General features: G+C 41.7%; 1 protein-coding gene across 8 annotated transcripts in view; it reads left to right on the forward strand.

Annotated features, from left to right (window-relative positions):
• DAAM2 (dishevelled associated activator of morphogenesis 2) overlaps nt 1-22,578 on the forward strand; it is a 198,728-nt gene that overhangs the window by 52,063 nt on the left and 124,087 nt on the right. For 6 of the 8 annotated variants that reach the window (XM_083829088.1, XM_083829087.1, XM_083829089.1 and 3 more), the window contains one exon: nt 13,469-13,508. The exons of the other annotated variants lie outside the window; for them this stretch is intronic. In XM_083829088.1, coding sequence (XP_083685214.1) covers nt 13,499-13,508 — 10 coding nt within the window. In that variant the 5' untranslated portion in view covers nt 13,469-13,498. The remainder of the gene's footprint in view (nt 1-13,468; nt 13,509-22,578) is intronic. 8 annotated transcript variants of the gene reach the window in all.

Raw genomic sequence — 22,578 nt, forward strand, 5'->3', positions numbered from 1 at the left:
GCCCCTGCTCTGTGCATCTGCTGGATCAGTTTAGGCCAATTTTCCCCCTCCCCCTTCCCCTCTTTCCATTAGCAAACTAGATATAAAACAGAAGCCATTGGATAAATAGGAAAAATGTGTAGCAGAGGAAGCCCTTGTGATTAGGGAGCTGTTAACCAGTTATTTCATGTCCGGCTTTCAGTGTATTTATAAAAATGATGCTATTCAGTGACACATTGAATTACTATAAATGGCATTGGCTCAGTTGCTTTCTCATGGAAGCCAGCTTGCACTTTATTTTTAACACGGACCCACCGAATATTTTTAAAGTTAGCGTAGTATTCGTTAAAGATGCTAAAACAGCGGGCGAAGCATAGGCAAGGGTGGTGAACTTTCCTCATGCCCTGTCTCACCAGTGCCCTCCGGAGTCCTGCGGCAGCACGCTGGGAGACAGCAGCTCAGGCAGTCTCTATTCACACTTCTTGGCCAAGCAGGGGAGCCGGCTGACTGATGTGATTAGCGGCAGCTGCAGCGTTTGGTTTGGTGATGTGGGAGCTTGTCCATTAGGAGCTGGCCCGAGACCCAGTAAACTTCGCCCTCCCCCCTATTTTCTTTCCATTGATCGCCAGCAGCCGTCACATCGTTACATGCATTTATAATGTCCTTGTTGAGACTTCAGCGTGTGCACATGGTTTAAATCAACGGCTTCCCAAATAGGGGGAGCAAAAGCACCAGTACTCCCTACCTGCCTCCAACAATATGGTTGTAAACTTCAGGGACAAGCAGAAAGAAAAATACAGCTCATGGAAAAGCGCCAGGAGGTTCTGAGTCTACAGATCATGCTAAGTTTTGGACAAAGAGGTGAGTCTTGCATCATGGTCTAAATGCGGTGAGGCGTAGTCTTCCATACATTTCTTCTGAAACAAATGTCGCAGAACTGAAAATGGTCTGTGTGGCATTGTGGCACCTGAGGCGGATTCTCAAAGCTGTCCTTGTCATATGTGGCATTTGGGCAGGGCTAGTGCACTCGGTGAACGGTGGCTAGTAACGAGCACGTAGAACTGGGGAGGGAGGCCATTGACAGCCCGGTGCACAGGTATTGTCACCGTAGCTTTATTTAGGGGTGGAGTGCAGCTCTTATCACACTTCCTGGAGTTTCTAGGTGACCATCAGAGATATCCTGAAAGAGAGGGACTCTTAACTAATGAAATACTATGAAACTAAAGCATTGTACAAAACTGCCACAGCCAGCTCTAGCCTGGGTTGCAAACTGCAGATCTCATGGATCTCCAAGTTACTTGGAATCTCATGCAAGTGCTAGGGAGCCATTTCCGTGCCAACTCAATCCCAAATGCAAGCATTTATTCCAATATCTGGTTTCCAGTTATATTCCATCAAGGATCAATACCTGTGCAGTAGGTCTACCACGCATAAAATGACAACGCTAGAAATCTAGATTGGACTAACCACTCAACAGAATATTGTACAGCACAGTGGTTTTGCACTGGGACAAACAGGGCGTAGAAGTCTGGTATATCTTTCCCTTTGTTTTCTCTGCTTCTGAGAGATCTGTTGCATCATAGAAAATGTCATTTTCAGAGTATTCAGTCTGTCCTTGGTAGCTGTCCAGTTTGTGTGTCCTGAGAGATCCCTCTTCAAAATATTTATATTTAATATTCTGATTGGAATGGAGAAGACAGCATTTGTTTGTACATTGCTGGGGTGAGAAATAGAGTTCTTAATCATACTACGGGACAGCCTATTTGTTAACAGGCTCTTCTAGTCTGGAAGTTTTATAACCTACTCTCTTGGCAGAGATTTCGTAGCAGATGCATTTGTGTTGTCTCTTCTGATTATTCAGGCGTTGCTATTTAACTATGTAGGTGAAATGTAATTAAGAAGAATAGAAATCAATAATTTTTTGAACTATGTTTACTCTTACTTGTACCATAGTTGACAGCAGAATTTAGTCCCTACAGCCAGCTAACTGGGAAATGGCTTTGTCTTGTCCATGCCTCAGTTTCATCATCTGCCTGATGGGGGTGGGGAAGGAGGTTACAATGTTGCTTCAGATTTCTGTTTACTAAAGAAATAATATCATTTTTGTGATGCAGTAGCCCTTCATTGCTTGTTTTGTTTATTTGCTTGCTTGTTGATTCCTTTGATTTAGTAACTTCACGATTGTAAAGGTCCTTCCAGTACGTTAACTACTTGCACGGACTCATTAGAAGGCACCCTCTGCTATTTCATTTAGGTAATGGAAATATAAGGAAGAGGAAAGAAGAGAAAATAAAAAGTAAGACCATACGTGGTTCAGCATCCTGCTTGGAGCCCAGCATGGCTGCGCTGGAATCCTGCTGATGGAATGTCCTGACATTATGGTGTTTATTTCCACCACAGCCCTGAAATGTAAACAGGACATCGTTGGATGCTAATCCCAGGGACGGGAAATGACTGAGAATCCTGGACTCTTGGGCTATTGGTAGGATGTAAGGAATTGAATTTTACAGGAGGAGTGGCATACAGTACCAGCAGTGCATGAGAGCACATGCCAGAGGAGGTGTTTTCAGGAAGGGTATCTGACGCATGCTTATGGGGAGGAACAAAACACAGCATTGGCATCAATATAGACAGCAATTTGCAGGATATTCGGCATGCTAGGATGCTCTGAGCATCCCATCCTAACAGGATGGAAGCTGAAGAGAGAGCTTGCCTTGAGCTTGAAATGTATACAGATTAAATGGCAATTTATCACTGTGGCATTTATTTTTCACCATGCCTTACAATGCTGGAGTGAATTCAGCTGAGGAACATGGAAATAGCAGAGAGGGAAAAGCAGCAGCTTCTGCTCCAGGCCTGAAGCCCAGAGGGAATGGGGTGGAGGTAGCGCAATGAGGGGAGTGGTGGCTTAAGTGCGCTGGAAAGCCATCTACGTGTCTCATGGGCAGCCCTAAATAAATTAATGGTGTGAGGATAGTATTGAACTTCCAGTCATGACTCCCTCTCTCCTGAAATGGAAAGGGGCATGCCCAGGTTGTGTAGGATGGTGCCTGCTGTGATGTGTCTGGGGAAGAGGTGGATGAGCTGCTATGAAGCTCTTGGCACATGGTGGAGGGCACTTGAAGCTCATGTTGTTGGAAGGAGAGATGCACTCCGCTTTCATGCTGCTAGAAAACCCTGCCTTTTCCAAGCAACAGCTGCGAATCCCTCCTCTGTATTCCCCCTTGTAGTAGCAAAGACAGAAATGTGTTGTAATGACTATAAAGGGAGTCCTTTATGGAGATGGCTGAATGCGTACAGACACTGTAATTCACACTGGCTCTCTAGCTTCCAGACTGGCTGCCTGCTGCCTGCTGTTGCCATACAAGGTCTCCCTAAGTGTTGGTCTGGTATCTGTAGCAAGGAAAGGACCGTCAGCTCTACTAGCTGAAGGGAAAAATGAATCCCGTTTCCTGTGCTTTGAGTGTTGAGCACTGTGTTTCTGCAGTAGCTCTGTGAGCACGGTGTTGGACACGTTGTGCAGCGAGGCGTCATTTTCGGGTGGGCGTCTTCTGATTGTTTTCACGAGCGTCTTGCTGGCTCAGTTGCCAGTGTTGATGCCTTTTGAACCCAGCGCTCTGAATCTCCTATGCTGTTTGGGCTGGGTTTCCATCCGGATCTGAAATTGGAAATTTATTACTTGGAACTGTTTTTTAAAGGTGAAACTGACACCGGTTTCTTATTACTTACCAAGTCCTGAGGGCAGAGTTACATTCCTTACGCTGCTGTAGGTGTTAATGATTTCATCAACTCAAGAAGCCCAGAGCCCTGAACTCTGCTCTTGGCAGCTAGTAAAGAAGGGAAACTGACTTTCAAATATTTTGTTTTTAAAGTTGTTTTTCTTTATGGTGTTTACATTAGCGGGCTGGAATTTGTGGGACAGACATAAAATTGGAACTAAGAGAATTTGTTGACTTCTTAGTTCTTAGAAATCAAACCGATAGTAAAGCCTCAGTAGGCTGCTGAACCTGGTCTTGGCAAGCACCTCCGAAGCTGCAGAAGAACAAGAATCTGCGAGTGGGCCTGTTGTGGGTGCAGGCCTCAGCATATCATTTGCCTGGTATGCTTTCTATGCCTCAGAATAATCAGGAAGGATACTATTATGCAGATCCCAAGATTTTTTCTATATTACTTTCAGTTGCATGCAAATAACTCTCAAACCTTGCTCAAAGTCTGGAGAGATTCCGGGATGTGGGTTTTTTGTTTTGTTTCTAGCATAACTCCTGTCTTGTATCATGCAGGAAGATGGCATTTGGAACAAGGACAGGGATTTAAAATCAGAATTAGTTGGTATTACTTTGGGCTCTGCCACTTGCTTGTTGTAGTTCTTAAGCAGACCATCATTGTCTTTGTGCCTGTATTGTGAATCCCTGTGTCTTGCCAGGTAGCCATGATACGCAAGTTCTTCTGGTTTAGATTTAAATAATTTTCTGATCCAAGAGCGAGCCACTGTGAAGTGACTGCTGTACATGTGACAGACTGCTGTAGAGGTGCTAAATGGAAGGTTACAGAATTTAACATTGATTAATCCCCTCTATTGATGGATGAGACTCAAAAGCTTATCCTTTAATTATTTAAGGAGGTGCTTAAAAGGTGGTTTGTTGATCATCATTTATAATTAGCTATATAGAGAATATTTGGTGATAGCATTCTTCAGGCTAGGAAAATCAAGTCAGGAACCAGGCTCAGGGGATTGAAACTTGGCAGATGAAGCACAAATTTCTAAAGTGAGAGACAGTTTACTGAGGGTTGTGGTAGATTTTCTGTTGCTGGAAATCTTTAAATCAAATGAGATGCCTATTGAAAAGTCATATTCTACTTCAGACAGGAATTAATTTATGGCAATCCTGTGGCATGTGTTATGCATGAGGTCAGCCTAGCTGATTGGTACAACCCTTTCAGCTTCGTAGTTCATAAGATTGTCTTCAGATTTGTGAGTGCAAGTCTCACTGAAGCCAGTGGAAGCAAAATAAACCTGAGGTCAGAGCTTTACACTGCCTTCTTTCACATCCTTCTCACTTGCAGGCTGTATTGGCTTGTTAGCCAGCTAACACGTGGAAATATCCTCTCGCATTGCTTTTATCTACTTAGCACTGCCTTGTGCCACTTAGCTTGCTATGTACCTTCCACGTGTGCCTGTAAATTGCGGGATGTTTCTTTTCAGCCATTGTTTTGTTCGTTTTTTTGGAACTGTGAGTTGAAAGGTGAGAAGGCTTGAGCAGATCTAAAAGGAAGCAGATCAGATTGTGGACACAGCTGGACATTCCTGCTCCGCTGTCCCTTTGGCAATGATTGATGCAGGATATGCATGTGTATTTGTGATGATGGTTTTGTGTGTCTTTTTTTTTTTTTTTTCCCAGTACCTTTCAAAATTAGCAAAAGAAGGGGTCCTTGAATGTGAGGTTGCTCCCCATGCTTCAGACACTTGCCCAGCAGATCAGATGGAGATCCTCTATTTCTCCCCACAAGGCAACTAGCCCAGTCGGTCTTGTTAAAAGTCTCCTCCTGTTGTGCTGTACTACTTGTTCAAAGTGGATCAGGCAGCTCAGGGGTAAAGTAGAACTCTCTATTCCTGACCAAACTAGCAGCTAAATGACTGCTGTTGCTGAAGGACTGCAGCTGGTAATAGCCTACAGGTGCTGAAATGGCCACGTAGGTTGGAAACAAGAATCCCTTGGCTGATTGAGCCACTGTTCTGAGAAGACAGATCAGCTCGTGGTAAATGTTCCTGTGCCTCACGGACACTGGTGGTTAGGCTTTCAAAAGAGTTCAGTATGTCTCGCACATTTTTCCATTGAGATTTTCTCATGAAAAGGTCTGATCTCAGAATTGGCAAATTTTGAAGAAAACATAGAGTTTCCCGAATGTTTCCACATTCTTATGAGAACTGGATATTTCAAAATTTGCGATAAATCACACTAGGAACATGTGTTTATTTGTAACTATTTCCTTCTTCCTTTTTTTTTTTTTATGCTGCCAAATGCAAAAAATCAATGGTGATAGGTTATTCAAAATTATTTTTTATATTTTATTTTTATTCCTTTGGGGTTCAGTAGGAGGGGAAGTGATTTGGTGAAATGGGAAATTTCTTTGGTTTTTATTTTCCTTAAAAACAAACAAACTCAAAAGGCATCTATAGAATTCTGAGCACTAAAATAGCCTTCTTTTTTCAATACTTTTTTTTTTTTCTTTTTTGGAGGCAGTTCTTTTTCCATTGGAGCAGCTCTGTCCACTCTTCTTGGACATCTGCCTGCTGTTTTGTGCTGAAATGTAAGCTGGACAGTTTTGAGAAAACATGTTCTTGATGGCAGGGGCCAAGCTCTGTTTAAAATTAATTCTAATTGTTGAAATTCAAGTGTGTCTTGTACAAGCATGGCAAGTGAAGTTTGCTCATCATATGTATAATCCTATTCTTATGAGTGACAGTGGTGAAGAAGGATCGGCTGCAGAGCAGACTGATAAGATCAGTGCATTTAGAGAAAGGATTTCCTGTGCTTCCTCTAAATAGTAAAATGCTCCTTTTATAGCATACTGTTGAACAGAAAAAGCAACAACTGATTGAGATGTCCTCTTCAATTAATCCCCATTTTGAATGAATGCCCTGAAGGGCCATGTATAACTTGGAGAGGCCATTGCATCTTTGCAGGCATGGTTTCAGGTAAGCCTTTAGAACTGTGTTGTGCCAAATCCCTCTTACTCTTCAGGGACTAATTCCATTAGGCTACAACAAACCCGCCATGCATAAATTCAGCTTCCCCGTGTGATCAGCCCTGCCCCAAGGGACGTTGGGCAATTTTACTGGAAAGCACCTTATGCATAGCATCTCCTAGGTATAGTCTAGCAGGCAAATAGCCTGAAGACACCAAGCGGTGGCATGGTAAAGGGTTGCCTGAAGAGAGAGAACACCCAGCTGTTAGTCCCTGGGGGCCTACTTGGTATTTCTGGCATAGGGGTGCACACAGCCCTGTTTTGGGATAACCTGAAATGTAAGGGCTGCTTTTATTTTTCCTCTGACTTTTAAGTCTTCAGAGATAAAAATCAAGCCGTCTTGAGGGGAGGCACTTTTGAATTTGAAACGGTTATGAAGAAGCCATCACCCAAGGGCAATATCTGAAGCATATCTGAGAGATAACATATGTAGTACAGAAGGGTGACAAGTCAGGGCCAAGTGTACATTCCCTTGGCACATGATGTGTAGGTGAATGGGAAGAGTGTGTTTGATTTCAGGATCCCTCGGGGAGCAGCTTTATCTGCAGCAGTGCTGCATTGGTGTGGGAGGTAATACCCTTTCCTTCTGAGGTGGCTGGGTGGAGAAATCGTGTGTTCAGGTGTGCTTCGGGTAAACCACAGACAAGAGAATAAAGTTAGAAAGTAGAAAGAGAAGGAGAGTGCAAGGGCGTGAAGATGACCTTCTCGCTACTGGGAAGCTGTCATTTTCAGCATCATGGTCTCTCCAGCCAGGTTACTGTGGAGACCATCCCTAGTACATAAACTGTCAGATGTTTGGTGAGCTACATGCTGCTGAGCAGGAAATCATTCACATTCCTTATCTTCCACACAACGGGCTCAGGAGAAATCCTGCCAGAAAGCTTGCTCCCAGGCCTCAGGGAACAGGGCTTGACCTCTGGGAAAAGGTTTTTTCTGGGCTTTACTTATAAAAACTGATTTCAACTACTTTCTGAGCATTTGGCTTGAAAAGCTTCCAAAGGGCAACTACTAGATGGTAGTGGTTAGGAGTCCTGCTGTGGCTAAAATCCCATCCTGTTCCCACAGAAATCAGTGGTCAAGCATCCACTGACTTCAGTACAAGCAGCTGAGGGGTACAAAGGGAACAATTCTGCAAAGCCCTAAACTTCTGAAGAATTAAAATCCAGACTCAAGTTTCTCAATTTGGATAGTCTCCAGGAGCAAAAACTTATTCCCAAGCAGTGAAGTAATGAGGCTGTAGACTAGCTGTCTAGGGAATGTCTTGGAGCAAGCCAGTGCATTAGGAACAGCCCCATCTTACCTGGTATGGGAACCAGCAGACATACGTGTCCTTTGTACTTGTCACCATCTCTGCTGGTGTTAATGCAGGGATGGTGTCTATGCTGTGGATGGTACTAGAACTGCAAACAGTCATAAGTGCTACCAGTCAAGAGCTTTTCTTTAAGGTTGCTTTTATTGGTATTTTGTACTGTGAGTGTGGCTGAACACTGGCACAGGTTGGCAGTTTGTGGGGCCCCCATCCTTGCAAACACTCAAAACCCAAGCTGACACCATCCTGGGCAACTTGCTCTAGCTGACCCTGACAGTGGGGTTGGACTAGACAGCCTTGAGAGGACTCTTCAAACTATTCTGGGCTGCTGTTACCAATATTGCAGCATTAAAACCCAGCTACCTGCCTGTCCCAGCCTCACCTTGAAAGCAGCAGCTGAAGTTATGAGGATTTCTTTTCACACTCAGTTTGTGAACCACGTCTTGACACTTTCCCTTTCCTCAACTCCTTAGGGTATGTAGAGGGCATCTTGACCATATGAATGTTTCTGTCATGTCCCGTCTGGGGTCGGGAAGTTGGGCCATACCTGAAAAAGATCCTTGGTAGCACACCTTGCCTCTAAATGCAGTTTTTAATCCCCCTTTCAGACCAAACCCATGCTTTTCTTGTTCTTAAGGTGGTAGTTTGTCATTTCACACTTTCCTTTTCTCTTTTCTCTTCCTCTACCAGTTGCTCAGAACTTGTTTATCAACTTCTGAATGAAAGGTGTGTCATGTCTCAATGGCTCACCCCATCTCCAGCTGCTCCAAGAATTGTTTGGTCTGCTTCTTAAAGAAAACCTTTCAGCTCTTTTTTGTTAATCTAGGGATTGTTTTTTGTTTGTTTGTTTTTATTTGTTTTTAGTTTTACACTGCAATGTTTACAAAGAAAGGAAATTCTCTTTATAAGAATGTGAAAGAAGCGTTGTTGCCTGAGAAATATATATATATATATTTTTTTTTTCAGTGAGGCTGCAGGCAGTGTGTTCATTTTTGTCTTCCCTCTAGCCATTCTTTTTCTTCTGTCTGTTTCATATAGATTAACCTCTATTGTATGGTAAAATAATGTAGACTTATAACTGTTTCTACCTTTCAGATAGGAACAGAATACAACTTGTACTACTTGGGCATGTGTGGTTTGGGAGTCTAATGGCCTAGCAATGGAAGAGAATGTATTGGAGCATAAGATGGGGCATCAGAGCCTTGGGAGATGAGGCTCTTTGTGTGTATAAAGCTATCGTGGGTTGTAATACTTGAGGGAACCCTGGCTGTTGTCTCATCTCACTAAGGCTTTGAGGGGAGCAAGGTACTCCAGCTATTCTGCTGCGTTTGTTTCAAAGCTCCCAGGTTTCATCCCCAACAACTTCTGAATACGATAAGCCAATGCAGTTGGCCTTTCAGCTTTGTACAGATCCCTTCCCCTCATTCTGCTTGGGAAAACCGTATTGATGGAGAAACACATGGCACAGCACAGGCCAAGCCTGGAGTGGACTGTACATTACTGTACATCTGTTCGTACTGATACGCAACATTATTCTTTTCTGCCCAGGGTAAGTTTTGTTTTTCTCAGGACTGTTGGAAAGCAGGTGGTATAGAGGGTGAAGAAGAGGCCTGAACATTTGGGTGGGACTTGTTTAAGGAAAATTTTAGCACTGTGACCCTAGTGAGGTTGCGCATCCAAAATGCTGGAGGAGAGCCATTAAACAAAGTGGCATAAAATAAACTCACTGTGCATGTTTTCATACTTACGTCCTCGGCTACTTTTGGTGTGTTTATCAAAACATCATGGGCTTTTGGGTCAGTCTAATGGTGGGAATGAGAACAGGGAACGATACATATCAGGACCATATTAAAGCTTTCTTTTAGGCCCTCTATCTTTAAATCTCCTTACCAAAGTAATTCCTTTTAGAAATGATTTGGGTGATGGTGGTGGGGTGCTTATTTATTTTTGTTAGCCTACAAATATTTACTGTGTGCAAACACCTTGCACTGAAAGCAAAGGATATGTGACCAAAGCAGTGAAAGAAGCTTACAGTTTTGACTCTCATTTTAGTAGCTGAGCTTCAAGTATATGTTCCATCAGCCAAATTTGTTATCTATTTTTAATGTGTTTATTCACAAGTTATTTGTGGGAGCTTAACTGACCAGCAGAACAGGAGGACACTGTTCTATTATTGATCAGCTGTCTGACAGCACCTTGGGTTCTGAATGCATCAAAGTTATTCATGGATGGCTGATACTGAACAGCTCATGTGGTTGTTGAGCAGCTCCTCAGATGAGTTTGTTTCCATGGGGTAGTCTGAGAAGTGGTAGGCAGGCGAGAGTCATTTTGTTTAATGAGCTTCAAGGATATAGCAGGTGAAGAAAATCTGCAAATTGAAGTAAGAAGTGAAGACAAAATATTCATTTAAAACCAGCTAAGACACATTCATAACATTTTGGCATAACTCCACAAGTTCTTCAGTCAATGGGAAAAGGTCTGAATCTGAGGTCACTTTCCCTTTTTTGTATCCTCTCCAGTGTGAGTGCTGCTTTTCTGCTGCTGCACTGTGACACATTGAAAATATCTGGGTGAAGGAGAACAGTGAGAAAACTGCACCTAGGTCTTTGCTGGTGGTGAAGATAGGGGCACAGGATGGAGAGGGCTGAAGGTTATTGCAATGCAGTCCATGATGTATTACTGCAGTACAGCACTGAACATCCAGACGGTGGCTGGTAAAGGTGCAGAGGCTCCCCTCAGGGTCCAGAGAGAAAGGGAAGCTTTGACTTTCTGTGCAGTATGAGAGCAGCTTCTGCTTGCAATGACTCTTCCCTCTCTTTATGATTTGAGGCAATTTGATTGAGGTTTTGTAAGCAACATGAGAGAGTATTCCTGGGCAAGGATGGCTTAAGGGGAAGGGTGGAAGGGTAGCTGAAGCATAAACCTAATACTGACACCATGGCATATATTGCTTTGTCTGTGGTCAGGGACTTTTATGATTAAGGTTAGAAACTAAACCTTTTTGGAGTACATCCAGCTGGACAAGAGGTCTGTGCAACACTAACCATGTACATGAACACTTTCTTGCTCCAGTGTACCACCTCAAATTTAGATTTAGATTTCGGCGTCACTATGTTGCTCACTTCTTGAAGTAGAGTGAGGAGAACAGCTTTATAGCCCAAATGAAAAGGTGTTTTATCTCCAACCTAACTGTTTCTTTTAAATCTCAGCTATTAAAAGAAAGAAGTTTCTCTGTCAACACTGCTCCTAGCATAGTCAGATTTCCTTTTCCTTTTTAATCATAGAAATTGCATGGGTGAATGCAGTTAAAAAATAGGCATTCATACCAGCCCCTACTGAAGTATGCACATGACTTGGAATACATTCCCCAGGAGTCAGGAAATGATGATTTGGGTGCTCTACTTTGATGTTGCTAAAATCAGCTCCAGAAGACCTTTGCAGAAAATGAAATATTTCATTTTCTAAGAAAAATAGTCTCAGGTGCCTACCTGGCACAAGTCCGCTGAAGGACATTTCACCAGTAATGAACTGAGTCCAAGTTCTGTTTGGAAGAGCTGGTGTCTTGTTTTACGAGTTATGTGTTTCCATCAGCATTAATAGGAGTCTGTTATAGCCTCAGAGTGGAAATTATATAAGAAATGTATGTTGTTTACTCATCTAAGGAATGAAAGGCTCTTGCAGAACCTCTATAACTTAATTCCAATAATACATGCACCCTGAAATTACTGAAATTATCAAGGGATAAGGTGAACAAAATTTTGACTATCCCTTCTGATATCTTCCTGTAGAGAAGTATGAAATGCTTCTCTCTTCTTTCCTTTTATCTTTCCTCCTAGTTTTATCTACAGAAATGTTTTCTGGGATTCCCTAACCAAGATCTTAAGTCATTCCATTTACAGAGTGTAAGACAATTTGTAACTGATAAGAGATTTCCTCAGGTGTCACCTCGGCCTAAATATTTGAAGAATTGAATACAAAGGCATGAGTACATTTTCTTGACTAAATTATTGGCTGGTTGATTACTGATTTTACCTCCACACCAACGTTTGTGTCCCCAACAGCACACGACTAGCTGTAGTGCTCACACATTATGGGAGCATTCTAGCCAGAAAACAAACAAACAAACAAAAAAAACCTTTCTTCTTGCCCTTTGCTCCATTTCCTGTGATAAGCAGATTCTCTGTTCATTTCTTTACTAACTCAAGCTCAAACTTTGGTCCTGAGAGATACTCCTTCTTGCTTTCAGAACGCTTTCTTTGGTCCAGAGTGGTCAGTTAGAGGGTAGAGACATCTCATTTCCAAGATGTTGTCAGTGTCGGTTCCTCTCTATTAAAAAAGTGTCAAAACTGCTTCTCCAGGTGTATCCAGTCCCAGTACTAAAGCTTATTATTGTTGTTTCCCTTGGGCAATGTTATATTTTCCAACCTCTTTTCCACAGACTCTTTTCCTAACTGCTCTGAAAATCAGTTCCTTGCAGGTGACCTGGTGGTTATCATGCTGGCACTTGATGGTTGAGATCTCTTGCCCATGTAGTTGTACTATTGCAATTCACATGGGGGGAAACTCTTACTGTAGGAACATTCCAGTAAAAGCTGGAAACCTATCCTGCAATATTGATATGGATATGAAATGTGCTTTGGGGATTAAGAAGAGTTAGTGCTGCTATTAGTAGGCCCCATTGGAGATGAATTGTTTCCTTATCGTGCATGACCTCTTAAAAATGTAGAAAATCTTTGTGTGTGTTTGAAATCTCAGCATGAACAGGATATTCTAAGACCTCGTGGAGTCTCTTGCCTGTCTAAAGAACTTTTTTTTTTCTTGGAAACAAAAGAACGTTCCTTTAAACTACTATCCACACCGACGCCCCTCTCTAGACTTGCATTGCTCAGTTTGAGTTGTTTAGTTCTGGGGTTATCCCAGTGGAGCTTTTGTGATTAATAGCTGATAACAGTGTAAACCCAGCACTAAGAACATTTCCTGGGCAGTAGCCACGCTTCTTACAGGCTCCATTTGACTGATGATAGGGTACGCGCAGAACAAGCACTGGGGAAGAGGTCGCCCTGAAGAGTGTCTCAGTGGTGTGGGTTCAGTGTTTGCATTACACATCTGCTGGTTTATCTTCTTTTCAGAGACGGAGCTCCTTCCATCTACAATTTCCTCTGTTTTAAGCATCGCCAGGCACCACTGTAGTGTATTTGTACCCTCTGCTTGTATTATGCGTAGCTAAGGAAAAATATAAATTCAAACAAAGGAATTCAGTAATGTTAGATAATGCCCTTTTCATATCGTATTTGCTGGTCCATTAGCCAACAGTTAAAATTTAGTGATAGCCTGGCAGCCTGCATGCAGATTTTTCAGCTGTATATAAGGTACTTCTGCTTGAATTTGCTACCCAGTCTGCATATGTAGTTGGTCTCAATTTTTTTTTTTCAGAGCTTCTGACACCTTGCAGTTCCACTGATTATGCTGGAAGGTAGGTACAAAGTGCCATGTGAAAAGTCAGGAGTGCTTCCTTGTTCAGAGGGCTTTCTGTGCAGGGGGAGAATCAAATGCTGATACAACTTCGTGTTACTGGAAAGGTTTTGGTGCTGGTTGCCTGTGTCTTCTCGACAGCAAGAAGAAATTGGAGAAACTGTAATTTCAATTTTTTCTTGCAGTGAGAAATAATCTTGCATAATATGTATTTAGTTTATAAATGTCCCTGCACAGTCAGGGCAGAAGAGCCAAGACCTCAATAAGTTTTAAGAAGCAATGTTTGACTGTTTGCTGTCTTTAGTTGTATGTATACCATCCCCAAATTTAAGATGTAATATATATGTAATAAATACTGATTTAAGTGACTTTTAAATATGCCTCCAAAGTATCAGACAAAACAAAATGTATCAGGTAATGATTTGGATCAAATCCTGTGCAATCTATCAAATAATTCAGTGCTGTACAAAACTAGAGATAACAAGCAGTGATACTGGTACATGTTCTGCAAAGTCATGCATAACCATACATAATAATAATGTTTGCAGCCCTCAGGGGATAAAGATGATGTTCCTTCCCTAAGAGAGGGTAGAGTTCTGTCCCGTTTGTATACAATGAGCCTTCTTTTCAAATCATGTCAAAGGACTGTGTACCCAGATCAAGTGGCTGTTGAGAAGCAGGGTGTTTTATTTCTTCCTTTTTTTTTTTTTTTTTTTCCTCTAGTGTTCAGCTGTGCTGGGGAGTTAAGGGAATTTTATAGTGCAGTCTGGTTTTCTGTGGACTGTACTCAAATCTTTGTCAATAAGATGCAAGAGCTTTGGTTCAGAAGTTGAAAGAACTTGCTGTGTCTTTGAGCAGGCTATGGGCTTGCCGCAGGTACTTAGAGGTCCAGGGACAATACCCAAACATCCGCTGTATGCAGCTTCTCTGCAGTCATTAGGCAAATGACTTCTCCTTGGGGAAGAACAGGGTGTTGGTCAGTTACAGTTCTAGGAAATCTTCCCTAGTTATACTTCACTACTTAAACTTTTCTTAATCGTGGACAGGAAAGGGCCTTGAGGTGGACGTGGCCTCTTGCCACGAGAATGTAGGAGACCAGAACTAACAATTCGCAACCTGGAGAAAGCAGTAAAATAGTTGGTAGTGCACGGGTACCACGTTCTTGTGTGCCATATGCTCTATACCATGTTGTCTGTGGATATGTACCGCTATAGAGAAGATCCTCACATTGGGTATTTTAGGGGGGTTCCCCCCATTCTCCTCCATCCTTCCTTTTACCACACTCTTTGCAACATGCTGCTGCTGGCAAAAAGAGCTCACTGATTATTCAAGGAAGGTGGCTGGTTTTTGGTAGCAGTTTCTTTTTCAGACCCTCATAATCACTACCTGTGTGATTCAAAGCATTATCTCTATGGAATTTGATCTAGACATAGATGAGGACTTGTTCACCCTAATGTCATAAAACACCAGCCCTGAAACCTAAAGCAGCAGGTCACAGCTCTGAAACCAGCTTTCAGTGTTGGTGTACAGTCTTCTCCTATAAATATTACAGCAGCCAGAAAATATATTTTATCTGGATACCACTTAAAAATACACACAGAAAACAACCCAAATCCTTGAGCAGAGCTCTTTCCAAATATCCATTCTTCACGAAGACACGTTAGGTTAAAAGTTCAACAATTTCACCAAGCTGCTGGCTTGGAGTCCAAACCTACTTGCGTAATGTTGAGGTTTCAGGGCAATGAACCCACATTATCCCTTGTCAGAATGTTGAACAAAAATAAAAATGCTGGAATAAAATACTGTATGTGACCTTTTCTTAATTTCATTTTCTGGAGTGAATTTATTATTGGTGCCAAATTGACAACCATGGAATCTGAGTAGCTTAAAAAACAGGTATATAAAATCAGTGACACTTTGACCCTGTCTCTGCCTTGACCTAGAGAAACCATCCCTAAGATGGAGAGAGCATTAAAATCTCAAGACCTGTTCCCTTTGTGCTGCATCTAACTGACTGTCTTTTCCATTTACTGGATCACTGAAGAAACCTTTTAGCTATCATCGCAATCAGCTGCTTTTCAGTATATGGAACTGAACTGAAAACCACCACCATTATTTACATGTTTGCAGTGACAATCAGAAATACACTCTACTTTGGCTGTTGCGCTAAATAGGAAAGCAGCAGATCTGGAAAGTGGCTTTCCCAGGTGGCATTGCTAAACGGAAGTTTTAAAGAGATCTGTACCACCCCCAAAAAAGTGGAAAAGTTCACGTTGTCTCTGTTGGATTTCTCCCCAGTTATACCCGTTTACTATAAAGACCAACTTGCTCTTTCCAATGACAAAACTTGAGGAAAAATTCACCAGTGCACATAATTGATTTGCCCATCAATAGGGAAGATTATGCCTGTACACCTACATCTGTGGCTGGCTGTCCGTGGTTATAATCAAGGTATATTTCCAGTCAAGTCAAGCTTTGATGTCCTGTACTGGCCCTGAACCCAATGTTAGAATGGAAATCAATTTTTGTACTCTGTGATGACATCGGACCAGGGATGAAACATTCTTCTGCTAATTGTCTGAAAAAGAAAACAACATTTTACATGGAAATGACCTGAAGTTTGGGAAGATGTAATTGGACCTTTACCATTTGTTTGTTTTTCTTGGAGCACACTGGCAGCTCTTACAGATTATTTCTCTCTCAGCAGAGGCACTCTAATGCCCTCAGCTGCTTATTTTGTCTGGAAAATTTAGGCACCCAGGATAACGATGACAACAACAGCAACATTTTGACTCCCAAATCCCCTGGCAAAGTAGTTACATCATGTCTGGAAATAGTCGGGCAATGACAGAATGGAAAAATTACAATGACTCAAACAAGACAGGGATGCTCTTAGTAATGGGATTTTTTTCATTCATTCTTCTGAAGGTAGGGGTACATAATGCTACTGGGAAACTCTGAACCGATAATCCTTGTGACTAAATCCCACTCTTCCCAATAGACATACTGCAAGATGTCAAGTCCTTAGACCAAGTTATTGTACTAATCTACCCTACCAGTATTCCTGGTCTTTTGGCATAGAGGGACGAGTGCGACAGTTTGTTCTCCAGATCACTCTGTCCTTGGCTTCTTTCCTGAGGTGACCAAAAACTTGGTTCTGGAGTGTCGATATCCTTTCTCTGGAGCTGGTCTTATGGACAGAACTGATAGCTATTACTAATTAGGGCCAGTTTCAGACCGATGGCGTTAAAGACATTTGATATTGTAAGACCTGTAAAAGGCCTTGTGTTTCGTCTTACTGTAGAGGAAATAAGTCTTCTGCGTTGGAACTGTAGGAGCCATGTGCTGGTTCTGGCAATCAGCGTGTATGTCTGCTTGACAGATGTCGTCATGATATATTTCATTTTCAGTCTGTGAATTTATTATATCAGATAAAGGGTTCACCTTGCTGCAGCTTCCAATGCGCTGGTCCCTTGTTTCTCCTGTGAAATTGCATCATTGTCATACTGAACACCAATGGAGAGAAAAGAAAGTTGGAGAGTCTAACCCAGGCTATGCTGTCTAGATCCACAGCTTGCAGAAGAGGCAGTTCAGGCCAGCTCAGTTGGGTAGTATAAATGAAGCTTGGATCACAGTCCTGTCCTGAATTTCATGGCCCTAAGATTACAGTATATTCCTGGGAAGTCCTAAAACCAACATTTTTATCATGTGATTGTTTTCAAGAATAAAATCTGGGTATTGCAGAGTACGTTTGCAAATTCTTCCTGCTGGATGGTCTTCTTGGTTATGATTGCATCCAGGGGTGACATCTGTGGGGTTTGTGGGATTCTTTTCCCATGTTTGCTTTTATGTAGTTTATTTCCCACAGGCTCTTACAATCACAGTGATTTGGAGAAGAACAATGACATACAAACCAACCCATCTAGTGAAGTTAATGCTGTGGCAGGGGAAACCATCACATAAATTCCTTTATTTCATAAAACATAAATTTATTCACACTGGATTTGCAGACACTGCTACATGCTGTCCATACAGCTGTGTCACTACTGGGGTGTGAACCATGGTGTCCTGAACAGATTCCAGTTGGGTGATTACTTTCTGCAAACCAACTGTTTTTATTGTTGTTTGTAGAGTACCATAAATCTACTTGGCACTATACAATAACTGATTTGAGTTAAGTATGTAAGTAAGATCCTACCTTGAAGAAGCTACAACCCCTGTGCCTTGGCTAGGGCAACACAGTATAATTCAGCAAACATAAAACATACACAATGTAGTGCAGTCTTTACAGCATGTGTCATGCAGTGGCTGTCTCTCTCTCTTTTTTTTTTTTCTTTTTCTTTATTACTTGCTTTAAAAAAGAGAGGTCTTTGCAGTTTGAGGAGCATGAAATGGGTACTAGAAGCCATCTAAGAGTTGTCATGACAGAAAGCGAGGATATTGGAATGGTGTGGAAAAAAGTAGAGAACAAAAACTAAGCTGGTAGAAAAGAGTGGAAGAACTAAGGTTAGAACTGAAAAGTGTTGTTCTTCCTTGGCCGACGGAGAAGCTTTTTTTTTTTTCTTTTTTTTTTTCCCACCTCATTTTTTGGCCACTTTTATTCTTTTGCCACTTTTTTTTTTTTCTTTTTTTTCCCCCCATAGAAGGCAATGGGGCAATATTTAATGATATATACAAACAGAAAAAAATGTGGTTTCTGCTGAGAAAGGAAAATTAGGAAAAGTAGGTAACAGTACAGACTTTCTTAGAAGGAAGTGTATCTTCAGTATCTGCAGATGTTACTGAAACTGTAGTGCTGCACTTCTAAAAGACTTGGAAGTAGTGACAGAGAGGGGGCAAGGAAAGAAAGACAGTGGGCTTTAGAATACTGTATTCAAACAGAAAGGTTCCTTGTGTCTAGGGGTATGCAATCCCATTGGATTCACCACCTAAAAACAGCAGAAGGGTTGGGCCTGTTGAGAGTGAGGTGTTGGCAAGCTTGCCTGTGCACAGAATTGATGAATTAGGATGGGAACCTACGGTACAATAAGCACTAAGGAAAATGTATTTCAGCCTCCAAACTTGCTGTTTAGTCAGACATCTCTGCCTCCCCTCTTGGCCAAATATTCTGTATGCTTAGACACTATGGTGATGAAGGATATATGCATATTGGATAAACACTTAGGTTGTTCATTTTAGTTTTGTCTGCAGTTTAATCTGCAATGGTCACATCGCCATTCACAAATGTTGCAGATATACTTGCATCTAAACAATATATAGGATTTTTGCCTTTGGTGTCTAAGAGGACAGATTAGTTTTGACCCTTCAAATTGGGTGGAGTCAGAGTTATAATAAACTAGTAAATTTGTGAAAATAAAGTAACTTCTCGGCAGGTAAGAGAAGGAATGGGTTGGTCAGTCATCGCAGACAGATGTAGGGAATTACTGATCTGTACTTGATTAAAAGGTGGAAAAAAATGTGTAAGGACAACAAATAAACACTAGGAGGATTTGTGATGTTGACTAACTATTTCATTGCTTTCTTTGATTTGGGTTTTGAATCTTGATTTCACTGTTCTTTTGAAATTGGTTTTCTATAAAGGTAAATCATTGGATTGGGAGGGACATGAATGTGCTGGCATTTCTGTGGTATTTTGTTTGCTTGTTTTGTTTTGTTCTTTGGCCATTCCCAAATGAACACAGTGAAAGAGGTGCAAATTAGCCTTTGAGAAGAGAAAGAGGGTTCTTTATAGCTTTTTTGTGTTGGTCAGCTGGTGTCAGGTGAAAGGTAAAACACTATTGGATTTGTGGGCATTAACAGACTAATATTAGTAGTCATTAGTCATCCAGCGCATCCCGAGCTTCATTAGAGAATTAAAAATAAACAGATTTTTGGCAGACATATTGCACTAAGTAGGTTTCTGGATATAGTTACACCTGACAGTCTTCAAATACTGCTTGCGTTTTCTCTCATCCCAGGCCATATTTCCTAGAAAAAAAAATAATACTGAAAATTACATTTCGATTAGTATTTATAATATTTAATGCTATGTATATAGCAGGAGACAAGCTGTAGGTGTGTGGGATATTTTGGAATTCTGAGTTATGTCAGTTTTGATGGGGCCAGAAAAATAGTGAGAGACAGCCTGGGAGCTTGTGCCATGAAGCAGCCCGGCAGGTGGCTGAGACTGAGTGGAGTAGAGTGCCAGGGCTGGCTCGCAAGGTCCTTACTCCACCTTGAGATCTGTCCCCTCATTTTGATGTGGTGTTTGTCAGGACACCCATGAGCTGGCCTCAAAACGTGCAGTGTGTGGCAAGCCAAGCTCTCCCATCTGAAGGGGCCATTGAGCATGGGCTGTGGCCCACAAGGCCTACGTACGTGGCTGTGGCTGCACAAGGCCTCTTGTGCTTTCCAGGGTTTTCCTTCCTGTGATCCATTGATCTGTTTGCTCGGGTCTGGTGCCTTCCTGTTCGACACAGTAGGCAGGTGTGCTCCTCAGGAAGGATTGCCCTCCTTCCTGAAAGAAAGACTTTGACTTAGTGGGTTTTATGTAGTTGGTTATTTTGCTGCTGTTTTGCGCCCTAGAGGCCAGGACTCCTAACTGTGCTGGCAAAAACAAATCAAAGGAGCTAAGTTAACTGCAGATGGAACAAATGGATTGCTTGCACACTCTCTCCCTTTGTCATCCCCCATGCTGCAAATGCCTCATATTACACACGACATCTGTCATGTTACATGTGACGTGTGGAACATGTGCATGGTAATTGGAACACATCATGAAGCCCATAGTTACACCATCTGTGTACTGGAGAAGCAATGTGGTCCAGGGAACTGAGTATAGGATTAGGAGAACGGAACTGTTTCACTTTACCCAGTTATGTACATTTTGATGATTTTCAGCATGGTGCTTATTTTCTTGGTTTCACAATCCAGTAAGTGAAGATGAAGGTAGCTATTATAATACCACAAAGTTCTGATGGCTTATTAAATAGTTGAATAATGTAGAAATGTAACTTGGATTTGGGGTGGTGGTATTGGTTTCTGCTCCAAGTCAGTCCAGATTCAGGTTTCTTTCTACTTTTGCAGCATTGCATCAAATTTATACATTCCATCCTGCTGTAGAAATAGAGATCTACCAGGGAAATGGAAATGGCTCGCTTTGTTTCCTCACCTGTTAGAATAAACTAGTGGAGCTAGTGATTCTGCATCATGCTGTCCCATTCTTCCTACGTAGATGAGAGCCTAGGCTGCACCCACTGAAATTTTGCATCTGGTGATGATCAGTAGGGATTCAGCTCTGGAAGAGAGTGCATCAGTGGTTTCCATTAACGCTTCCTTATGTTGCAAACTGTTTTCTCAGAGCTGTGTGTGAGTTTAGTCAAACCACAGAGTTCTCCCTCTTCTGTTTTCCAAAAGATAGTGGGTACGAAAGTCAGTTTCTCCGTTTTGGTTATCATTATGCCCTGGCTGTTTGCTATTGTGAAGGACAGGGCAGTGAGGTAAAAACTATGATGCTGAGCTCTCTTACACAGCATTGCTGCCGGCACAGCATTTTCAGGTGTCTTGCTCTTTGTGAAACACTGCCCGGTTAGGATATTTTTGCATGAAAAATGTAATTTCTGAGAGAGAATGAAGAAATGAGTGAGACTGGAGAAACAATTAGGAATCTGCAATTGAAAGAGGAGCCTTGTGTGCAGTCAGCAGGGATCCCATCCCATGTGGCTAAAACTCCTGATAAGACTTAAAAAAAAATGCATTAGCTTAATTATGTTTGGTCACTGGGCCAAATGGTTTAGAAATGAACACGTACGCTCTGTCAGGGGAAGAGGACGTTGTTATAATTAGACCTTGGGCAAAGTTCCAGACTGTGACTCCTGACCTGAGTCGAACCACAGATGGGGCTGGGAAGCACGAGGGGGCTCGCTACGAGGCGAGGATGTGCGGTTAGCTGTTGAAATGACAGCAAGTTCTTCGGGTTGTGCAAAAGGGCAAGATAATGCAACTGAGAAGAGCTTGGGAAGGGAGTTATGTTGAATAGTGGGATTCCCTCCAGAGAAAGATTTCCCATTGATTCTCACAGGAGGTGTTTAGAAATGGATAATTGCACGTTTGTTTCATTTCTACAGTTGCCTTGCTTGTAAGAAGTTGAAAGGTAACAGATCTTTCTTTAGGAAAATAAAAATATAAAACTTCTGTTATTTTTGTGAACTTTTAAAAGAATTTTTATGAGAGCTTTGTTATTGGTTACCATTCTGAAAAATGACAGATGTTTGCTTCATCCTTCTTTTTCCGTTCTTGCTTCTTTTTCCCTTTTTCCCTTGGAAACACTGTTTTTTTTTTTGTTTCCCCTCCCCCCCCAGATTTGATTCTTGAAAAAGAAAAGACAAAGAGAAAGAAAAGAAGATAAAAAATAATGACTTGGAGGGTATTGGAAAATGTTTATTTTGTTCAAAACTATACTCACAAACAAAAACCAAGGAGATGTAATTGGTTCTTAAATAGGATAAACAGTAAATATAGGAAACATTTCTTAATATTGAATAGCATAACCAGTTACTTAAGTAAATGCTTCTCTGCATCCTGTGGTTTGCAGCCTTAATCTTTAGAAAGACAGTGCTCCCACCTAGAAATATATATTAATTTATTCAGTCAGTGATTCAATTCTAAATTACCTATGCTGGATTCCTTTCTAGCAGTTCTCTCCCTCTCTCTGTCTCTCTCTCTCTTTTTTTATTTTTTATTTTAAATCCATCTAGATACCTCACCTCTCTAGAATTATAGTGTTGTAGCAATACAGAAGGGCCATGTAACCCCTCCGTGTCAGTATTAATTTCCTGCATGCCTCTTAGAGATGGACCTGGAAAATGCCAGAGTATGGGTTGTGCTGTGGAATGATGTTCTATGAAAGCGATGCACTACAAGGCTTCTCCTTATGTGAGCTCTGCGTGCTTTTGCAAAGTAAGCAAAATTGAGTAGCTTTGTTGAGTGTCTTAAGTATGGATCCTAAGGAACAGGTACCAATTTCATAAAAGCATTGCAGGAACAAGCCCGTGTATTTTTCAGTATTATGGATGAAGAAGGCCTACAGAATG

Source organism: Anser anser, assembly GCF_964211835.1.
Source record: "Anser anser genome assembly, chromosome: 3".
Classification (NCBI taxonomy): domain Eukaryota; kingdom Metazoa; phylum Chordata; class Aves; order Anseriformes; family Anatidae; genus Anser; species Anser anser.